This window comes from Hibiscus syriacus, unplaced genomic scaffold (genome assembly GCF_006381635.1).
Source record: "Hibiscus syriacus cultivar Baekdansim isolate YM2019G1 unplaced genomic scaffold, ASM638163v2 tig00111342_pilon, whole genome shotgun sequence".
Classification (NCBI taxonomy): Eukaryota; Viridiplantae; Streptophyta; class Magnoliopsida; order Malvales; family Malvaceae; genus Hibiscus; species Hibiscus syriacus.
Window position 1 is genome coordinate 590,862 of NW_024063066.1, and position 23,646 is coordinate 614,507.

The 23,646-nt window shown below is 33.5% G+C and overlaps 1 protein-coding gene across 1 annotated transcript; it reads left to right on the plus strand.

The window, feature by feature from the left end:
* The first annotated feature begins 10,173 nt into the window (after positions 1-10,173).
* Positions 10,174-14,999, plus strand: LOC120159228 (COP1-interacting protein 7-like). Its single transcript, XM_039169869.1, has 9 exons — positions 10,174-10,504; positions 10,594-10,770; positions 10,948-11,075; positions 11,162-11,193; positions 11,274-11,326; positions 11,413-11,565; positions 11,645-11,883; positions 12,026-13,620; positions 13,740-14,999. The coding sequence occupies exons 1-9, from the start codon at positions 10,446-10,448 to the stop codon at positions 14,757-14,759; spliced, it is 3,456 nt and encodes a 1,151-aa protein (XP_039025800.1). The 5' UTR covers positions 10,174-10,445; the 3' UTR covers positions 14,760-14,999.
* Positions 15,000-23,646: the final 8,647 nt, after the last annotated feature.

Below are 23,646 nucleotides of genomic sequence, written 5' to 3' on the forward strand. Positions count from 1 at the left end.
GGTGCGGGAGGTGTCGTAAACAGATGACCCGATCGTCGCGAATCGATGAAAAACCAACTAAAATCGAGTTATTACCGACGATATTTCCGACTGAAATTAACAAAGAATGGTGACGATTCACGACGAAAGGTTTGAAGGGTTTTGTTCCTCGGTTGACAACGAACACGATGGTGGTTTAGGCTCGTCGATCGGAGGTCGGACGGCGAGTAGATCGGAGTTGGAAGTTGGGTTGTTGGGGAAAGGAAAACTGGAAAAAATGTCTGGAAATTGACGGGGGAGAGTTTATAATTCTCTCCAATAGAAAATTGGCTAAATTAATAGTTTAGCCACTGAATTTCCTATACTTCTTAAAATGGTCTGCCAACTTTACGATTTTATAATTTAATCCCCAATTTCTTCCAAAAATACCAATTAAATGATCCACTTTATAATTTCTTAAATTTAGCCCCTAAATTGGGGCGTTACAATTCTCCCCTCCTTAAAAAGAATTTCGTCCTCGAAATTCATTCATGTCACATAATTACAGAAATAAAACTTTCATCAGTTCTCTCATATCTTTAAGTAGCTTTTACAAAAGTACGGATCCTCCACTAATCCTTAACCATCTGAGCATACATTCTTATCATAACTTTTCCTCATTTCAATAAAAGAATCCGAACGAAAATTTCCTTGAGTAATCAATTCAGTCTTGGTTACGTGAATAGGCTCATAGAGCAGCTGCATATCCCAATTTCATTTATGGAGTCGGGTCAGAATTTCTCAAATGAATAACTCTCACATGGCTCGTGAGGTACTTTACAACGTTTAGACAGATGTTACTGATGTTCCTTTTTGTACAATTATAGCCTTAACGAATATAAACTTCGGTTTACTTGCTATAGATAGGGACTCAGCCCTGGAGTTCCGGCTCAGAGAGATACGATTGCAGTCTAGGAGCATGTACTGATCAGACATATTTTGACTTGAAAATTTTGACTCAAACCATAGCTCTGATATCACTAAATGTAACCCCGCAGACCGATACGGGTAACCCGATCCGATCTGGGTTGTCATATTAGGGTCACCGGAGCGACCCACTGTAAAAATAGTGGTAAATTTAAAACTTTTTAACAGAACATGTAAACTTATAAAATCGTTTATCTATATTTAAAAATAAAACAGATTTTCAGACTCGTATATAAAACAAAATACAATTACATGCCCCCTAATCACATGTACCATACTCTACAAACAACGTCGGAAGAACTCCCTTACTGAAGTAGATAGTTGCACTGGTACAATTCTTTTAACTTGCAATGTTGAGTAATAGAGTGAGCTTCGGAAAGCTCAGTAATACAGAACTACCAGATGATGCTGAAGAACGTGCAGATACAGATAAAAATACATATCCTTATTATTTTCGAACATTTACAGATTTTTATGCTGAGCAGAGATCCTACTGATATTTCAGATGGTAACGGACAATGAGCTTTCAGTTCAGACAAATATTTCGGATGACTGAGTTCAGGAGATCAGAATAGGTTATCTAGTGTGTTCACGCAAAACCTGTGAAAAGGTGCATATCTTTTCTTTTAAAACAGTGGCAATTCAAAACATATTTTTACTCAAAAATCATATTAATTCATCTAACCAAACACACCATAATGTGTAGGTTCCCCAGAACCATACACCACCAACACACCAAGTAAGGCCCTGAGCACAAAGCAGAGGAACCTGCAGTAAAGGTAACGATAACTTCCTCTAATAACACCCTCCCATAAAATATTTATCAAAAACCATAGTAATCCCTCCAACCGAACACACCATAATGTGTAGGTTTCCCAGAACCATACACCCACCAACACACCAAGTAAGGCCCCGAGCATAAAGCCGAGGAACCTGCATATATAGTAACCTCCAACAACAACAACAACAACAACAAAACCCAATTCCCATATGTATGGGGTAAGGGGGAGGTAGGGTAGTAGGCTGCCCCCAACGCCAGGTTGAGAGTAGCTTCCGTGGAAGACCTCCGGCAGTCAGAAAATTAAAAATATAGATAAAATGCAATGCATGTATAAATAAATACATAAATACATAGCTAAACAGTATTCATATGCAGTCATTAAAATCATATGTGCGTCTGTAACGGGAATTAATCCCTGCATAATAATCCCTGCGAAAGAATATCTGCATATAGACAGAAACATAAGACCCGACTAAATTTAAAAGAGGAAACATGAAGAGAATGATACACAAAAGTCAACGATAGCAAGCCCAGTTCTAATCCTTCATAAATACCAATAACAAAAACGTATAAAAAGTAGAAGTCATGGAAAATACTACAAAGACATTAAAAGAAGACAGAGATGATACACCCTATAGATGTGACCCACACTACTCGACTACCCTAGTCTTTAGCCTCCATATAGTAACCTCCAACAATACCCCCAAATAAAACATGTTCCGTCCGTAAACGGATATATCAAAAATCAAAACATAATTCATGTCAAGTATCATATCAAAATCTAGGTCAAGTATCAGACCGGAATCCATGTCAAATATCATATCAGAATCTATGTCAAGTATCAGATCAGAATTTAAATCGAAAATCAGATAAAATATTCAAGTGGGTAGGGAACACACCAGAGTTTAAAGATATTATTCATAAGTACAGAATAATCTTATTAGGCAGAGAAACACGGATCTTCAATATACCGATAGAATGTTGGGATTTATAATCACTATTGGAATAGTTCAATAACTGATGGAATCATAAGTTATTCAGATTGAGACTTATAGAGATCATATCTTATTCATACATTTTTTTTGAAAGCTCTACATAATCAAAAGGGTATTCAGAATCCTTTACATTTGAGCTACTTATATTTTCATATATAACCTAACTAATTTGAGCTGATAAGGGAGAACAACGATTCAGAAATTTTACAATCTTTGTCGATTGATCAGATTAACGAGTTACTCGATATGAATAATTCCCATAACTAATGCTCATCGACTGGTCAATTCTTTGTCCTTCCAGGGTATTTATTTATTTTATACCTAACATTCTTATCCATAGATATTCCAATGCTCTTTATTTCATTTTCACGCTTCCACAGTATCATGAAATGCTGACGTGCTTGATTTATAGTTCATGACCCATAAAAAAACATTTCATTATCTATGTTCGTTAACGTTTCCAGACTCATCCAAATTACTTATTTAATCATCAGTCATTGAGGTTACTTATTTCATTTAACAGTCAAGTCTATCCCGATTACTTAAGAGTTTTCCAGAGTAAATCAGACATTTTCTGAATTTCGGATACATATTGTACTTTCGTTCAGTTCAGTATTTGTGGTTGATTTGTCGAACAAATATCCAATTCTTAGTACTGAATATGATCTAGAGTTGAGTTGAGATGAATACTTCCAAATTTATCATCGAGCCAAACTTGAAAAGACGAACACGCATTCCAGTAATATCTATGTCGTTCAGGTATTGATATAGCTTTAGGGTTGATCTACTCACTTATGTTTTGTTCTATAACTTTTAAAGGTAGTCCAACACCTATGCTTATTTGGATTCCTTAATTAATCCAAAACATTTACTTAATATAGGCTATAAGGGTATTTTGGTAATTTTGGTGTTCAGTTTTATTCCATTCATTTCAGAGCTCGATGATATCTAATCATTCTTGGGTTATTTCTATTACAGGGGTATTTTGGTCATTGTACAGATTCAGTGTACTTTAATCATTTCCTTCCGTATGATCTTACTATTAAATTCAATCTTATTATTTATTTCAGTCATTTCGAACAATTTTGACAATAGAACAACCCTGACAAATTGTTCTTCAGGTATTTACTCATAACTCGGATATTTCCGGGTCAAGTGCCTTCTCAGATTTTACAAACGGAATATCAGGAATTTTCCTGCACTAAGTCAGGATCTTAACAATTAAATCCGTACTTAATCAAGTTAAGTACGAATTCCCTAAGTATTTTCTCATTCAGAGTCAACTCAGACTATTCTACCTCTTAAGGGCATTTTCGTAATTTCTTAACCAGATAATTTCGATATTAGCTCTTAACGAAAATAATATAATTTAGAGATCCTATGATTAATTGATTTCTTGAACACTCTCTGATCTTGAAACGGTTCTTTTAACAAACTTCTAGTATCCTTCACAAACTCTTATAGGATTAAAACCGGTTATCCATAATTTTCAAATAAAACTAACATTTCTTATGCACATCAATATTTTTATCAGATCAATATATCTGTAAAGTCCTCTTATCTAACTTCCATATTCAAATCTTGTCTTTTTATAACGTAAGGGTATTTTCATAATTTTACCCTACCGAAGTATTCTCATAATTTCTCATCCAAGTACCTTTAACATTTAACCTTTGATGAAATAAATTATAAGTTGCAAATACAGGACTGATTTCTTTATCACTAATCACAAACTTGTAATTTAATCTAACAATTCCTCAATCTCTTATATTAGTCATTCGATCCGTAATTAGTTACAGAATTTCTACCACATCATATCGAGTGTATAAATTATTCAACTCCGCCAAAGTGACCAACATTATCTTGTTTATGCATTTATCAATATAAACATGTTCCATAAAGTATAAAGAGGTAGTAAAGTATTACCTCGATTTCTGTGCAATACTGATCGACCATAAAAATTCCATTCGAACGCCTTTGATCTTCAATTCAACTTCCAATAATTCCTCAGATACATATCAACATAAATTATATAAAAAACGGAGCTTAATTACGATAAACGGATCGAATCGGGGGATAAATCAGTGAAAAACATCTTGCCGTGTTCGAATTTGGCAAAACGGACTTCGGATTCGGATTCAGGACGTCGAAAGTATAAAATATAACTTTTCGGAAATTTGAAATTTTTGGTCAAAATCAAAGTCAACGGGTTTGACCATCAATTTCAAGGCCTTCAGGTTCGAATTTCAAAAAACGGACAGCGGAATCGGATTTGGAACGTCAAAAAATGTCAGGATAGGTATACTCGGTCGAAGTCAAAGGTCGTTTAATGCCCGGTCAAAGCTGGTTAAAGTTTTGGTCAACGGGTCGGGTTAACGGGTCGGGTCGGGTCAACAGGTCGGGTAAACGGGTCGGGTTATGACCGGTCAACTATGTACCAAAATCGGTCAAACCGGTCATTTGGACCATCCCCACGCGCAGTGACAGCGTATGGGGGCGCGTGGGGCCCCTTCCGACTGCCTAAAAATCACGGAAAAATTCTTAAAAATTATTTTGAGCGATTTTAAGATACTTACAAAGCTCGGTTCACAATTTTGAATGGCAGAGAGCTCGATTTCAACAAATCGGAAACTTTGACCGCTTCACCTCCTCACGCGCCGTTGTCGACGGAGAACAAGGATGACACCGGCGGACTCGGAACGATGCAAAAAACACGATGGTGTGGGAGGTGTCGTAAACGGATGACCCGATCGTCGCGAATCGATGAAAAACCAACTAAAATCGAGTTATTACCGATGATATTTCTGACTGAAATTAACGAAGAACGGCGATGATTCACGATGAAAGGTTTAATGGGTTTTGTTCCTCGGTTGACAACGAACACGATGGTGGTTTCGGCTCGTCGATCGGAGGTCGGATGACGAGTAGACCGGAGTTGGAAGTTGGGTTGTTGGGGAAAGGAAAACTGGAAAAAATGTCTGGAAATTGACCGGGGGGAGAGTTTATAATTCTCTCATATAAAAAATTGGCTAAATTAATAGTTTAGCCACTGAATTTCCTGCACTTCTTAAAATGGTCTGCCAACTTTACGATTTTATAATTTAATCCTCAATTTTTTTCCAAAAATACCAATTAAATGCACCACTTTATAATTTCTTAAATTTAGCCCCTAAATTGGGGTGTTACAATAAGTGGCTTGGAGAGAGTCCATTGAGGATGGAAAGTAGAGAGTACGACGTGGCGGTCAACTTAGTCAATCAAGTCCATGTAAGCATGTATGTTTTTCGTTGCGCTTGTTAACGCCTATTAATGTTGAGTGAACAATTTGTAACCAATCGATAACGTCTGTAATCGATTTGTAACTTTTGAAACATCAATGGGAAAAATAAAAACTACCTCAAACATTATTGGGCAACTGTGTAGTTTACCCATTTTTTAGAGAGTATATTCTAATAAGATAATTTATTAATTATTATATTATATTACGTTTTTATCAATGATATATTGGTAATTTTTTATTTTTATTTTTTAAAAATTAACCATTGGTAATTTAAGTTGTTGGTGTGAGATTCAAATATATTAATATATTTGTTGATGGGATAAATGGATTGTCATGGCTATAGATGGTTTATCTCTTATAGTTTGACGGAGAATTGTAGTTGGTAGCAGATCGATCGTTGATCGATGTCAAAGTGTTTTATCTTTATCAGGTGATAGAGAGATAAATGGGGTAAAATATTTTAATATGGGTTCCATCATTTCTCTTTATATTCCAAGAGATTTTATAATATTCTTAGAGTCGGTGTTAGATATAGAGTCATTATGACTATTTATATATTGATTGACTAGATGGATCTGATCAGTTTACTATAAATTCAATTCTAGTTAATCACGTGGGTCTATCAAAGATTATGCTAACATGTCTTGACTTCTCAAAATTAATGAAGTAATGAAGTGAGAGTATCATGATTTTTAATTTGAGCAAAAAGTAATAGTCGGTGGTAAATCGATTATGGGTCGATATTAAAGTATTCTATCTCCATCGATGATTGGGGAGATATTTATTCTATTTAATAAGTTGAATTTTTAAATTTTTGCAAATAAAAAAGACATTATTGTTGTTTCATATAACTTCATATTTTATTAACATGTTTTAGTTAAATATTACCTTTGGGCCTCAAATTCGTGTTGGCCCATATACTTTGGGCATTAAAAGAAACATTTATGGAATGTTAAAGTCTGCTTAACTTCTATGGTTTAAAGATGTAGAGAAATGAATCCAGTAGGTGCCCGAATATATAATTTATTTAAGAATTAATTAATTTAGGAGAATCATTTAAGTGAAGGCTATCTGTAATATACTTAAGGAGGGCTGCTTATAGGACTGCTATTAATCGGGAGGCACGTTGGGAAGCGCCGCAAGATGGATGGGTGAAGCTTAACACCGACGGGCTTGGCTATTTTTGGGAGTATTATAAGGAACCGCAACGGTGAGTGGATACTAGGGTTCTCGAAGCAACTTGGTTACTGCTCAGTGATTGATGCATAACTATGGAGAATTTTCACAGATACGTGTTTGGCATGGGAGAGAAATTTGCGAATGGTGATGGTGAAAATGGACAACAAGGAAGTTGTCGCTATTCGCAACGGTGAGCGTGGATACGAGAGATGTTTAGCCATGGCTCCACGTATTGCTCATATGGTTCGAAGAGGCTGGAGTTTACAAGTCAGATTTGTGCCACGAGAATGCAACTCGACGGCTGATGGTCTAGCTTGCATGGCTTGAAATCTTTCTATATGGCTACACTTGTTTTCGAAGTCACCGGATGCGATCCGAGAGATTTGTCATAAGGAGAGTTGCTGTGATGACTATTTAAGTTCTCTCTTCGACCTTTGTAATAAAGAAAAATTAAGATATAATGACCTTCTAGGTTATGTATTTGAGGATAATAAGCCATTTAGGTAAATTTGAGGATAATAAGCCAAATTAGTTTATGTATTTTATTAGGAAGGAAATCTGGTCCTATCAAGTAATGTTGGTGGTGGTTGCACTTTCAACTCAAAATAAATTAAAAAGGGAGAAATTAGGGTCAAAATAGGCCCAAAAAAAAGTTACTATTAATACAGGTACTTAGTCCTTATCATGGCCAAAAGTGTCCTTATAAATCCAGCTAAGGAAAGATCAAATCGTTGTTTCATGATTAGCTTCCTCATCAACCCCAAATGACACAAACCAACCCCATCATTTTTATTAATTTATTTTTCTTTTGTTAATTCACATATTATTATTATTATTATTATTATTATTATTATTATTTTTTTTATGATTTTGATGATTTGATGACATGATGATTAATTTGGATACCAAGAATAAAAACACTAAACCCCAAAGCTCAAAACACAATATAAATGTAATTATTAATTGATAAATGTTGAAATGATACAAAGTTGAGAGAGAGAAAATGTACTTACCAACTTGTTAGGTACCCTTTTGAAATTTGTGTAAACAATGGTCCACAAATAATGGAACTTTAGTTTGATTTCATCCTCTTTTAAACTTTTGGGTACACCAAAACTAATTACAAAGTACAAAATTGTAGGTAGTGATGAATGCCAAATATGTCCGTGGTTGTAGCTTTATAAAATAGGCTTTTGTTAGGGTGTTGTGACATGTGGTCTTGATTTTCTTAAAAATTTTACAATAAAATTTAATTTATGAATAAATACAATTATGAACAAAATAAGCATAAATCATATATTACAGTAGACTTTACCAGACGTAAGTTGAGTCCGATTCTAATAAAAAATATATTTCTCGACTCGATTTGAATCGACAAAAATTCAACGAGGCCTATAATCATCTCTAACCACTATCCTCAAATACAAAATTATAAAACAAATATAAAAGGCAAAAAGAGACAAAACTAACAATTGTTATAAAGTTGCTAATGAATTAAAGTTAGGTAGAGAGAGCATATAATTTATTAAATGAAAGCTATGTTTAAACCTACAAACAATCGTGGGGTCCTGCTTAATTGGGAATAATTTTGATTGTTATTATTATTTCTCTTTAATACCTAAATTAATATACTGATAAATAATGATAAAATAAGTTTGTTAATATCTTAAATGATTATAAAATTCATTGAAGGATAATAATTACACCATCAACGTGATACACGAATGAAATAATAAAATTTTTATTTTTAGAAAAAAATAAGAAAAATTAATATGGATAACATATGAATTTTATGTTAATAAAAAATAGTCAATGCGATTACATGTAATTGTCATGTCACTCTTCTATTTATGATTTAACATTTGATCGATTAAACTATGAGTAAATAAAAAATTTAATAAATAAATTATTTTTTTAATTTAATCGTCAAATAAATAAAAGGGTAAACTATACATTTAGTATCTAAATACCTAAAATTTAAAACCATACCTAACGTTTAGTTTTTGTTTCGTTTTAGTGTCTTGTCGTTAAAAACTTAATACGTTTAGTTCCTAAACTATCAATTTTGGTCTGTTTAGTATCTCAACTTTTATTTTCTTTAAAATTTAACGTTAAGTTTTAAACGGGAGCACTAAACTTTATGTATGATTTTGAAAAAGTTAAAAATTTATATACTAAAACAGACAAAAACCAATAGTTTAGTACTAAACTTGTAATTCACCCAAAATAAAAAGAGGTGTAACTTTGAAGGGTATTAATATTGTAGGAGTGAATGGAATATTTGCTTGGCAGAGTGAAAGCTGCAAATCTTTGTGGCTGCCGATTAGTGCGACAACATTAATATATAGTTAAGAAATGTATTATCGAAAATATTAATATTTTAATATTTATGGTAAAATGTTATTTAAAATATTATTTTTATTATAAAAAATATTAATATTGGGTGTTACCTAAAATGTTTAATATTTTTGGTAAATCGTTATCTAAAACATTATTTTTTCTATCGAAAATATTAATATTGGTTCTACCGAAAATTAGTTAACAAAGTTAATATTTTCGATAATATTTTTCCTTAATAATACATTAAAACTATCGTACACCAAAACTACCGATGAGCAAATAATGAACCAAACAAGAGATCTCACTCCTCCTATTTACAACAAAGCAACATTAAAAATAATAAATAACACAAATCACAATTTAATTGTTGATCTTGGCTTATTAATTTTAATTAATTCCGTGTATATAAATGATTAAACTGTTAAATTTTAATTAATCACAATTAACTTTATATTATTATACCTAAAATAAAAGGATTAAAACAAAAGAGACGACCTCTCAACTAACTTGATATTACAAAAATACAACTTGAAATAATTAAATAATTTGGCAAAGGGAAATTGATGTATCAACTGTCGGTAACTGGACCAAATGATGAATAATAAAAAAAAAATTTGTCTCCTACTTCTCCCTGTTATCCTCAGAGCTTTCCCATGTGCTAAAGCTTCAGTTTTCATCAGTTCTTCACTAGAAACTAGCAGCTTTTTTATTTTAAAGTTCCATAATGTGTTTCATTCTTCCAAGCTAAACAAAAAGTACAAAAGCTCCTGCAGAAAGGAACAGCACAAGATCCAATGAAAAAGCACATGTTCCTGTAAGAACACCAACAATGGATTAACTCAACCTGTTGAAGATATAGTGTTTGCTTCTCTGTCTGTCTCAGGAATTGCTGGTAGTGGTATCTTTGTCAAAGGTTTTAAAAAAAATGGACTTCAGGACACGTTTAGATTATGCTTTGTTCCAAATTTCACCAACTAGAACCAGGTAAAGCTAAACTTTGGTTCTTTGATTTTGCATTGAGTTATGAAAATGGTATCTTTATTTTTATTGGTTCTGGGCTTTTGGCTTTGAAGGTGCGATCTGGTGATTTTTGCTGGGAGAAATAATGAGAAATTGGCATCAGGGTTGCTTGATCCCTTCATTTCACACCTCAGCTCTGCTAAAGATCAAATTTCAAGAGGAGGTTATTCTATTACTCTTCGTCCGGTGGGCTCAACGCCATCCTGGTTCACAAAGGGCACTCTCCAAAGGTGAAGATTCAAACTTTGTTTTGAAAATTTGTGGAAACATTTTGCTGTTATCCGGTTTGTTTTTGGATTTACGGTGATGGGTTTAGGGACATTTTCCTATACGAGGAAACAAGCTTCTGTTTTTTAAGTCTTTTTCATTGACCTTTGTTAATGGCTTCTAATGTGTGTTTTTAACAGGTTTGTGAGGTTTGTCAGTACACCAGAAGTTCTTGAAAGATTTGTGACAGTGGAGAGGGAAATCGAGCAGATTGAGGATTCGATTCAATCGTACGATGCGAATGCTTCCAGGACGACAGACGCAGACGGTATGTTTATGTTCGGTTCAATCGTCTGAAAAGTTTTATGATTTGATCTGATTTGGAATTAACATGAACCGAGTGGATTGTTTCAGGAAATTTCCAAAAGTCATATGCTTCATCTAAGGTATGTTTTTCGGCCTTCTCTATTTTGTTCTGTTTCCTTTGATAGTTAATCTCAGAATCATATTATGTTGCTGCATATAGTCCAAAGGTGAATCTGATGGAAACGGCGATACCGTTCAGGAAGAAACTTCCAAGTAAATTACTTGTTCCTGCAGTTAGCTACATTAGCTTGATGTCTTTTGAAAATGCATTCATTGTTCACCCCGGTGTCGGTATGCAGGGTTCGTCTTCGACGAGTTCTGGAGACTAGGAAAAAGGTACTTTGTAAAGAGCAGGCAATGGCTTATGCTCGTGCTTTGGTTGCCGGATACGAACCTGATAATATAGATGATCTCATCTCTTTTGCTGACACTTTTGGTGCTTCTCGTTTAAGGTATAGATCGCCATTGTCATGATCAAAATGACGTTCATCGGGATATGGTTGCCGATTACTACCTTCTTTTTTCTGTCAGGGAAGCTTGCATAAATTTCATGGACTTATGTAAGAGAAAGAATGAAGATAGGCTTTGGATGGCTGAATTAGCAGCAATGCAAGCATCTAGACCAGACTTGTCTTACCAGGGAACATCCGGGATCGTACTTGCTGGGGAAGAAAATGACCCTACTCAAAATCTTACTACAAATTTCTCGACCGTGAAACAAACCGGTTCTGTTGATGCCTCGGAGGCCGGCAGTGGAGATATCAACCCTGGTAAGGATTGATACCAAATTTTTCTTCTCCTTCAGCTGTAGATATATATCAATGATCTTTGATTTCTTATAATTGTTTGTTTCGCCTTGTTTATTCTGGAACTACTACTTGATGTTTCGAAATCTTTTAACATGTTCTACAGATGGTAGCTTGGCATCCATGGATGGTAAATCTCAAGTACAAATGCCATGGCCACCCCATTTTCCTCAGTACATGCAAGGTTTTCCGGGTTCCGGATTTCAACAAATGCCTCCATATCAAGGGTACATTTTCCCTGGTATGCCTGGTGCCTCCCCGTATTATCCGGGGAATATGCATTGGCCTCCGAATGTAGAGGATTCGAGTGTTGCTCGTGGTTGGGAGCAGGATGACCATAGAAGTCATAAATCATCTTCAAGGAGCAAGAAAAAATCTTCAAAAGGTAAGAGAGATGAATCCACTGAGTCTAGCAAGTCCAGCTCTGAAAGTGAACCAGACAAAGAAATGCATATGAAAAAGCACAAAAAGAAGTCGTCCTCGAGAAAAGTCGTCATCCGCAACATTAATTACATTTCTTCGAAGAGGAATGGGGATAAGGGCAGTGATACAGAAGAGAATTCCGATGAGGAAGAGTTCATTGATGGAGATTCTCTCAAACACCAAGTGGAGGAGGCTGTTGGATCTTTGGGGAAACAACATAAGTCTACATCCCGTCATAATAAGAAACGTGACGGAAGCAAGCATCAAAACATTGTGCCATATGATAAAGATGATATGGGAAATAAAAATTCGGAGGGAGAAAAACGAAGCAATCCCTGGGATGCTTTCCAGAACCTTCTCTTGCAAGACAAGGATTTGGATTCTGAAGTAGATAAACTGACTGCAAGGTTGCAAGAGGAATATTTTGCAAGCAAGGGGACCGAGGGAGTAACGAAGCAGAAAACAATCTCAAGTGATCCCTTTCTGGCCTCACAGATTGATAGGGATCAAGAAGGTGAAAATCGAGGCGGGAATTTTGGAAGTAATGAATTTGGTGGCTCAGTTGTTAAGAGAAGAGAGAGCACAAATGAGGAGTTTCTTGTGTTGCAAGGCAATGATTCCGATATCAGTTCCCGAGCTAATATCTCCGATTATGCTGCGGGAGCTACACTGGCCAAAAGTCGCGGAGAAGGCGAATGGTTTATCAACAAACAAATGGATAAATCGACTAATCAAGACGAAATGATGGGCCTCAAACTGTTTGATGGTGGTTCATCATTAGCTGGTGAAAGCAAGAAAGATGTTTTTGTCGATGACTCATTCATGATCCAAGGTCCATCGGTGGGAGAATATCAATCTGATGATCGGTTAAGGATCGGTATAGGCATGGTTCCTGAAATCGAAGCTACTCAACATGAACATGGCAATTCGGATGCTGTACCGAAGGCTGCTTCAGTTTCGTATGAACCGGATGACCTTTACATGATGATCGGACGTGGTTCAGCTGAAGAGAATGCCATGACATCTTGGACTCCAGAGATTGACTATGAAATGAATGCATCATCTGCTGAAGTGACCGGAAGGCACGCTGATACTGAAATAACTGGTGTCGATGACAACGGTCCTAATCCTAAAAAACTGGGGAAACTTCCGAATAAAGAAGTTCGTTCGAGAGTTTCAAATGGACCTCTCATCAAAAGCAAATCTGACTTAGCATCAAGGACCAGGAAACCACCAGCTGGAAGCAACACCGCGATAAGGAAAACTAAGTCTGATCAGGTATTTACAACCCTTTGGCCTTTAGGCTTGAGCCCATTCCATGACCAAATGAGATCAAAGTAGACTGCAATGCTCATATGTTTTTGATATCTTTTACTTGCTGATCTAATTCGATATAGGAAGAGGAGAAACGAAAGAAAATGGAGGAGTTACGGATCCAGCGTCAGAAGAGGATAGCTGAGAGGAGTGCTGATGGCGGTCTTAATCCTGTTATTTCCCGGAGGAGCTCAACAGAAAATAAAACTTTGACAGCTTCGACAAAGAAGATCCAATCCTCGACTCAGGAGACTAATAAATCACCAAAGCCAGTCCTTAGAAGTTCCACCATAGAACGCCTTGCAACTGCACGGAATACTTCAAAGGTTGCACCAGCTGAATCGAAATCGAGCCATCCGAAAAAGTCGACATTGAAAGAAAACGGTTCTTCAACTGTTCGGAAGACAGCTCCAGCTAAGGATAAGAAATCAAGCACAAACAAAGTCGATGCTTCAGATATAAAAAGTGGCACAAATAAAGTAGTTCCAAATGGCTCTAATGCACAAGGAAAAAAGGACTCCAAAGAGGTCACAGAAGCATTGCCAATGGAACCAGCGGCACCCAAACCAGCAGCACCCCAAACAGACATTGTCGACGATTTCAAGGACATCCAAGAGTTGCAGACTAATCCAATAGAAAAAACCGAAGGAAACTTGAATTCAAAACAAAACCCATTGGAGGACCAAAGCTCGAATGAAAATATGGTTACCGAAGGTAAGCCATTGCAAATAGATCATGTAAAAGGCGATGAAGAATTCACTATGGAGGCATCTAAAGTTGTTTCTGAAGATAACATAGCACCGGAAGAATTCGGTAAAGATATTCCCGAGACAACAGTTCATCCTGCTCCGCCAGTGCCTGTCAAGTCGGTTCGGTTTTCGACTGTAAATATTGAAGGGATCGATACCATGAATGAGAAATTCCAGTCCCATAGGGTTTCCGAAATAGAGATCTCAACCCCACCTCCCAATGATACAATGGACAAGGAACTGATGCATAGCAGGAAGAAATGGAACAATGATGAAAGCCCTCCCAAAGTAGCCAAAGGGTTTAGAAAGCTCCTTTTCTTTGGAAGAAAAAGCAAAAACTATTATACTGCTTAGTGTGTGCTTGCCATTCAACAATACTTCTGGTTCGTTTTTCGAGTGCTTCGAGAGTTCGGGTGGAACGTACCAATAAGGCTTTTGATGTTGCTGCCATTCAAGGATTCATGAAACTGAAAAAGTAAAAAAAAAGAGATTCCTAATGTAATTTATCTTTGTTTGATATTATCATGCTGTATGGATCAAAACACATTCTTTTTGTTTGATTTTATGCCTTTGTAATTTGCATTGGTATACACATTTGAGTCTTTGTGTACACAAGCTATAGATTTGTTTTTATTCTTCTTCTCATTGCTTTTGGTTTAGCTGTTGCAGCTGAGCAAAGAAGAAGCACTGTAAGTTAAACACCCTCGCTTTATTGATGTGTTTCGTTCATACAATTTCTGGGTTTGAAGGAAAATGAAAGAAACTCAAATCTTTTGTTTGGAAAGCACCAGTAAATGTTGATTTAGCTTTCTGGGTTTTTAGTTTTATATATGAAATTTGCTGCTTTTGAAGGAAAGGAAGTGTCTTTCATGTTCGTCTTGATTCTTAGGCTGTAAGGGTAGTTTAAACTTACCAATTGTCTATAAACTTAACCAATTCTAAGATGAATTGCCATGAAAATGGATCGATCTCTGTATTCATTTTCTTAAATGCCAGTCAAAGTTCTACTATATTTGCTATTCGAGTGCCGGGGACAGAGAGACCAGTGTCGGCATGAAAAGCTACAAATAAACAAGACTGCAAAATTGGTGTTTATATGTTACTGCACTAGATGTGGCTGCATGGACTCCAATGTCTGGTATTTTGAGCTGCATTTCATGTGCTAAGGGTTCGACATAGGCTATAGATCGGTATTGGTGTTTGGATTTGATATTCGATGTCTTTATGTATTTCTTGAGCCGGTTACATTATCTTCAATGAATTTGCTGTCTGAAAACTCGATTCTCTGCTTAGTAGGAACCTTGCAAGAAGAAACCTCCAAGCAATAAAGACGTGCCTGATCGTATCCCGAATTTGATACTTTGAGCAGAAGTTAACCTAACAATGTCAACTTTTACGATGAATCGGGCTTACACCGGTGAACTCGTGATGGCCGAGTGAGTAACAACCCATTTGCCTATACCGCTGAAACATGTTCTATCTGTTTAAGCCATTACCAAACCTACCAGGAAAGCTTCAACCAGACATCCTTGGTTACAATTCAAAGAGAAAAACCAGCATTCATATGAAGTACCTCACCTTAAATGTAAACTCCGTTCCATATAATTATAAAAAAAATTATTTCCTGCATGTTTTACAGGAGAATTCATCACGTAGTATCAGTGTCACGATCTACAATGAAAGCGGAATATCGAGATATTGCAGATATGGTTTCTGAGGTTGTTTGGTTACAAGCTCTGTTGAAAGATATGGGGTTCCTTTGGCTACTACTCCGATTGTGTGGAGCGATAACACAAGTGTTGTCGCAATAAGTGTTAAACCCTTGCCTAGGTCGTATTTTGTTTATCTAGGCCGGATTGGTGGAGTTTATCTTTATTAGTGTTGAAGTTCTATGATTCTTATCTCATTATATGTTCTATATGTGAACTTATTATGTCACGTTAAAATTATCTCTATTAACGTTGAATTCCTCTCACTTTCAACGTTGTTGATCAATGTTCATATCTCGACTCATCGACCGTTGCTTAGGATTCTTCAACCTAAACAACAAAAGTGAAAAAAGAAAAGGAAAAAACAATTTAGAACATCATTGGCATGACTAATGGTTGCATTGTGAGGCAACCTTTGGGACACTTTTTGGCAGACAAAAGGACATAAAAGGCTTTTGATTAATAAAACCGATTACCTTCTAAAAGTGTGAAAACCCCTAAATTTCTTTACCGTGTTTTGGTCCATCCTTTCTTTTTTTTTGCCATGGCAATTAACTGTGCCCTTATACAGTGGCACATGCTGCCTTTAAATCAAGGTTGGAAATTTGAAATTTGTCCCACAATATCCTGGCCAGCCCTCTCAACGCCCCTAATGAACTCCCTTTATTGCTGAAAGCTACCTACACTTTAAGGACTTTCAACTTTGGGTGCATTGTGTCACGACTAGATAAATTGGACTCTCTAAAAATTAATTTAAACCTAAACTTTAAAAACGACATTATTGGAATAAATAATTACGAATTCGAAATAAATTTCCCGATAAGAAAATAACAATGGAAGGAAGCAATAAGAGTAGTAGGCCCAATAAAGAAATTGACTTAATGGACCACCAAAATCAAGTCTGCCCTATCCACAAAATAAGGAAATAATAACGAATAACAAAAAATTACATATTAAAATATTACTATGAAAAAATTTAATTTTTTTAATAATTGAGAGATATCTTTAAAAAATATATTATATAATATTTACTCTAAATTAATAAAAAAATATTTATTTACATAATTTATTTTGGAACAAGAATAGACCGGGGAAGGGGCAGGAATGGAAGATGCAATGCACCATCCATAGATCTTCTTCCAAAATAAAATTTTGATCTCATCTTTCTCCTGTCAAATCCTGTGACAAGCCATTCTAATGTCCTTTATCTGAGCTGATATTCATTGTGTGGCCTAGAAATTCTATATTTTTTTGCAAAAAATAATATTAATCTATTTTAAAATCTCTCAGATATTTATTATTTAATCAAAATAATAATGATAATATTTATCAACTGCTGATCGATTCAGAAGACGAGATGTTTGATCTTTTCAACAACATTTATAATTTAAATTACAACGTTATAAATAAATAAATAAACTTTGATTATAAGATACTCTCGTAATACTTACTTTTTTTTATTAAGTTAATGTGATTATAAAATATAATATGTTCTAAATACTCTCAATCATTTGACGACGTTCAATCATTATACTATAGTTAATGATGCTCGAAATCATAACTTCTAAGATCAACAACAGTTCTTTTAACCATCCAAATAAATTGATTCATGTTCATTCAGTTGACTCGAGTTATTCGAATTTATATTTAAAATTTAATTTTAAATATTTATATTATTATTTCAATTTAATTTAAACAGTTTTCTATAATCATATATAATACATATATATTTTTTAATATTTTTATGTGATATATATATTTATATATCATACAGAAATGAAAGCCTCGACTCAAACCTAAAAATCAATCTATTAATTACTACAATTATTTAGTTATTCAAATTTCATTTTACAATTTAGTTTAAATTTATATTTTTCGAATGAGTAAAATTTATAAAATTAAGACTCAAAGTTAATCGAAATCAAATTTTTTTGAATCGAATGAAGTCAAAAAATATTAAATTTTAAGAGTTTTGGTCACCCCTATGTGTAAGGTGGGCTAGGACAGGAGCTAAAAGCTCTGCAGTCATTGCTTGCACAACCCTAAACACTGGAAGGTGCTGATTCTGAGATGACAATGCTATCAACAAAAGCTTTTGTTGATGCCCATTTACATCTTTTATTTCCTCAAAACTCTAAATTTGTATTTCACCAATGTGATCAATAGTTGTTTTACTTTAAAATTTTATTATACTATTAATTTTATTCGAGTATATTTTAATTACTTTTTATAATAGTGATTTTAATATTATAATATAAACATACTAATTGTAATTACAATTAGTTTTGAGTAAATTACACGTTATCGGTTTTGATCCATTTTAATATTTAAACGTTCAATTTTTTCAAATTTATACGTAACGTTTAGCTTTTGTTTCATTTTAGTACCTCGTTGTTAAAAAACTTAAAGGGTGATTTGCACGTGACACTTTTTATTATGGGTAAATTGTATCATTCATCACTCAACTGCACTCTCACTCATATTTTAATCACTCTAACTTTCAAATTCATTTTTTATTTTTATTTATACATTAATTAAATCAAAATAAAAATAAAAATGTCATGTCACAAAAACTATTAATAAAATAAATTAGAGTGATTAAAATAGGAGCAATTTGAAAGTTGAGTACTTAAATTGAAATTTTATAACTTTAGTACCAAAATAGGAGTGAGAATATAGTTGAGTGGTAAATGATGTAATTTACTCATAAAAAATACAGGCCATTAATTTTTTAGATGTGAGGTACTGGAATGAAACAAAAACTAAACATTAGGTATAGTTTTAAAAAAACTGAAAGTTTAGATATTAAAGGGGAACAAAACTAATAGTTTGAGTACTAAACACATAATTTACTCTTAATTTGTTTGTATTATATTATTATAAAAAATGTTAGTTGCTTGGATTCGGGATAATCATTTTTAGGGTTTTTACTTTTCATAATTTTGTTGGGTGAACTTTATAACTTTTTATATTTTCAGTCATTTGAATGATGTGATATTTTAAGATTATGACCTATGACACAAAATTAGAATATCACGTCACCAAAATGACCAAAAAGTCCAAATTTATGAACTAAGGTGGGCTAGAAATAAGGTTCATATACCAAATTGAGAAAAATAGAAAGTTCAGGGACTAAAAATGTTTTATCCCCTAAAAGGGTATATACTTTGACAAGACCAACTCTAGTCTGGTTTGTTGCCATAGGAGTGAAGGTTGTCTGACAATTTCGTTATAGAATATATATATATATATATATATATATATAATAAAAGTCAATGATATGACTTTGGGTTTAACTTGGGCGGTGTTGTTTATTGCCTTAGCTGCAACCTATGTCACCTTCCACTTGCCTTTGTATTTTGGACCAATCCCAATATTTTATCTTTTTATTATAATTTTTAGGCCAACTTTCGCACTTGGCTTCCACTATCCCATGTTTGTTTCTCCATTTTCTTGCAATTTTTTTATTTTCGTTAAATTATAAATTTCATCGCTCAATTTTATTTTTATTCATATTTTGGTCACTAATGTTCAATTTTTTAATTTACTCTGAATTGTTGTTTTTTTTATTTTTGTTACTCATGTGTTAAATAAGAAACTGAAAAATCACATGACAACCACATGTGTTGATGCAGGTTGATTTTTGTTGACATATCATCCACGTCATTTTTTTTCTTTTTATTTTATCTTTTTCATCTAAAGATGAGAGTTTTATAGTTTCATCCTTATGGCGATGAAATCACCAGTCTTCCAACATCTTCTCCGGCCACAAAAGATACTAATAAACTCGCCTCATTGTCTCCTACCACTCCATCAGTTTATTTTTTTCAAGTTCAGTCTAAAACTCACTAAATTCAACTAAACCTCCAAAATTCATGAAACCCTAAACCATTATGGTATGCAATTTTCATCATTTGGTCAGGGTAGAATCAAGATATACAACTTGCTTTCTCCTTCTCTAAGTTGCCACTGTTGGAATTTGGAAGAAGATGTTTCATCGTCGATAAATCAAAGGGAACGTGAAACCATATGTTTTTTTTTCATAAAAAATGAACATATTTTGTTTCATTTTATGATTTTAAAAAGAAAAATTTTCAATCATAATGTAATTAAGTATTTCATAGTAGAGAAACCACAATAAGAACAAATCAAAATTCAGCTAATAAATCAAAAAACATTACACTTTGATGATCAAAATAGAAGTAAAAAGAAAGTTGAGTGATGAAAAAATCACTCACATATATATATATAATTATCATATTGATCTCTACAATCATAAACTCACCTGTCATACTTGAATACTCTTATGTTGTTTTGCATACGCAATTACATCATTCTTAACTATAAAAAAACAAGACAGCACCAAAAACAACCAGCTTCCTATGTATGGTTTTCCTGTGATTAATTCCCAGAAATTATTTTAATGATAAATTAGTTTGGTCTCAAAACATGAGGTGGATTTACCCTAAACCCACCGACTATTTCCTTTGCTTTTTAGGGTTCTTCCTTTTGGCTAAATTGTATTATAAAATTCTTGCACGAGCTCCTCGTGCTTCATGTTCAAGAATGAGTTGTAATTACTAAGTACACCATTTTTGCTGAGATTTAAAGGAAAAAAGAGACAAATTTTAAGGTTAAACAATGGGATTTTGATAGCTACGTGGGCTAAATTATATCAATTCCTAAGCATGTTTGTATGTGTGTGGTTCATTTTTCAAGGTCGTATGATTTACATACAGATGTGTAGCCCTCTATTATTATTATTATTATTATTATTATTATTATTATTATTTCATATCTGGTTTTTGTTTTGCAAGTTGCTTATCAGGTTTCAAAAGTCACCCCATTTTTCATGGGCCAGACAATAAAAAAAATTGAAAAAATATATTTTTTATTGTGTATGTGTGAGGTAGGGCATGAATATGCATTTAATATTTGTATGTTTTCCCTTTTTTTTATCTATATTTTATAATTTATATTCAAAATAAATGATTTTTTCTCTAATAATATTGCATTCAATGTTGCATGAACTACGTTATCTAAGTGATTAGAGGAATGATTGTTATTTCTAGAGGTCTCAGATTCAAGCACAAGAAACAATAGAATATTTGAGTTAAATTTTGAGAGTTAGAACCTCCTTTGATTCCATTATCATCCACCTTCTATAACGTACCTTACCTCTAAGCCAGAGATGTAATAAGGTATGGACGTAAAAGAGAGGGTAATGATAATCGTTCTCTTAAAAATTTTAAATATATATATATATTTTTTATTAATAATTAATTTATTTCGAAATAAATTTTATAAATTCATTTCTTAATATAACGTTATATGTCCGTTCTTGTATATAACTACGTGGGTGATGCAAATGATCTTCCCCTCCCCGCTTTTATGGCCATATCACTCTTTGAATCATTATTAATTTATGAAAATATAATGAATTTATGAATTTGCCAATAACTCAAAGGTAAGAAGAGTGATTATAAATTTTTAAATTGATTTTATGGAATTAAACTGATAAATTACTTAAATTAACCCCGAAATTAATGTAAAGGGCCGAGTAAGTCTACCATTGTAGGCATGGGTGGCCTTGGAATGGAAACCAAAGGCATTTACAAGTAGCATGTGACTAAAGTCATTATATGAATGATTAAGAACCAAGAAAAGGAAAGCTTTCCCTGTATTTGACTTGTCCTGGTTTTATGCCCTTTGCCTCTCCAATGTTGTTTGATATAGTCAAACACCTAAGGTGGCGTTTGGTTCACTGGAATATTTATGAGGGAATTGGAATCTGTGAAGGAATTTGAATCTGTCAGGAATTGGAATTCAATTCCATATTCTGTTTGGTTGGCAGGAAATGGAATTGGAATCCAATTCCATATTCTGTTTGGTTCGCATACATGTCAGATGAATTTGATTTCAGTAATGTAAAATGACATAATTACCCTTCTTGTTTTTTTTTTTTTGCTTTATTTTAGTTGTTTTACAACTTACATGTAGTAATATATTATAAAAAATTAAAAAAATATTAAATTTTCATTTTATTGATTGATTATTCATTTCAATAAATTATAAAAATCATGCTAATAAACATCATAAGTTAAAATCATCGCAATCAAAATATGTTAATAAGTTACCAAAAGATAGAGCAATATTTTGATACATTCCAATCGGAGTATGTTAATTAGTTACCAAAAATATACCAAAAACTATTTTTATTCAATATATGAATTAGAAACCTGACCCGACACAAAATAATAAAAAAAATTATTTTTATTCAATAAAAAACATTGACTTAATTGAAAAAATTATATATAGAGGGGTATTATTGTAATTATTCCTAAATATATAAGGTAAAATTATATATTTTTTCGGGTCGATCCGGTTTTTTTCACCCTAAACCCGAACCCGACCCGAATATCACACTTAAAAAAAATCGATATGACCCGAATATCACACTTAAAAAAACCTGACTCGACCCGAACATCACACTTAAAAAACCCGACCGACCCGAACAAAATAAAGTTTCACCCGACCTGACCCAACTATATGAATTAGAAATCCGACCCGACCTGACCCGAAATAATAAAAAAATATTTTTATTTAATAAAAACAGTGACTTAATTGAAAAAATATATATAGAGGGGTATTATTGTAATTATTTCTAAATATATAAGGTAAAATTATATATATTTTCAGGTCGGGTATTTTTCACCCTAAACCCGAACTCGACCCGACCCGAATATCACACTTAAAAAAACCGACCTGACTCGAATATATGAATTAGAAACCCGACTCGAAATAATAAAAAAAATATTTTTATTCAATATATGAATAAGTTACCAAAAGATTGATGAGGGTAGTATAGTCAAATTTCAATTCCCTCCAACAAGGGAATTGAATTCCATCCATTATTAGATGAAATTCACTTTCCCTCATTTGATGGAAAGTTGAAGCCATGAGAGATTCCAATTCCCTTGGAAAATTTGAACCAAACATGGGAAAGTGGTGGAATTGGATTCCAATTCTCCCAATTCCAAGGGATTCCATCCAACCAAACACCACCTAAGGCTTAGGTCTCTAACACTAGTCCACCACCCCCTTTAGGGACCTTAAAATTTATGTACCTATCAAAACTAACATGCTCAAACTATAACAACCATATTTCTCTTTAGCATTGTCATTCTCCTAAATTTATAGGGTAAAAGAGTTCATAAGAGGTCACTGAACGATGCTATAGCAATCATATAAGTTTGATAAATGTAATGAACGTTTAAATATAACTCAGTGACTCTAGTGTACTTTACCCTAAAATTTATCATGAAATATGGTATCGTAGAATTGTGTTATCAACTATGATATTGCAAAATTTTATTATAAATTTATAAAACTACAAAATGACCACTATGCATGATATTATAATGAACTATGATATAACCCTAATTATATCGAGCTAACTTAAAACCCTAAATAGAAAATAAAAAGTTATATTTATTGATATCTCTATCACATAAAATCTATGATAAAGAAAA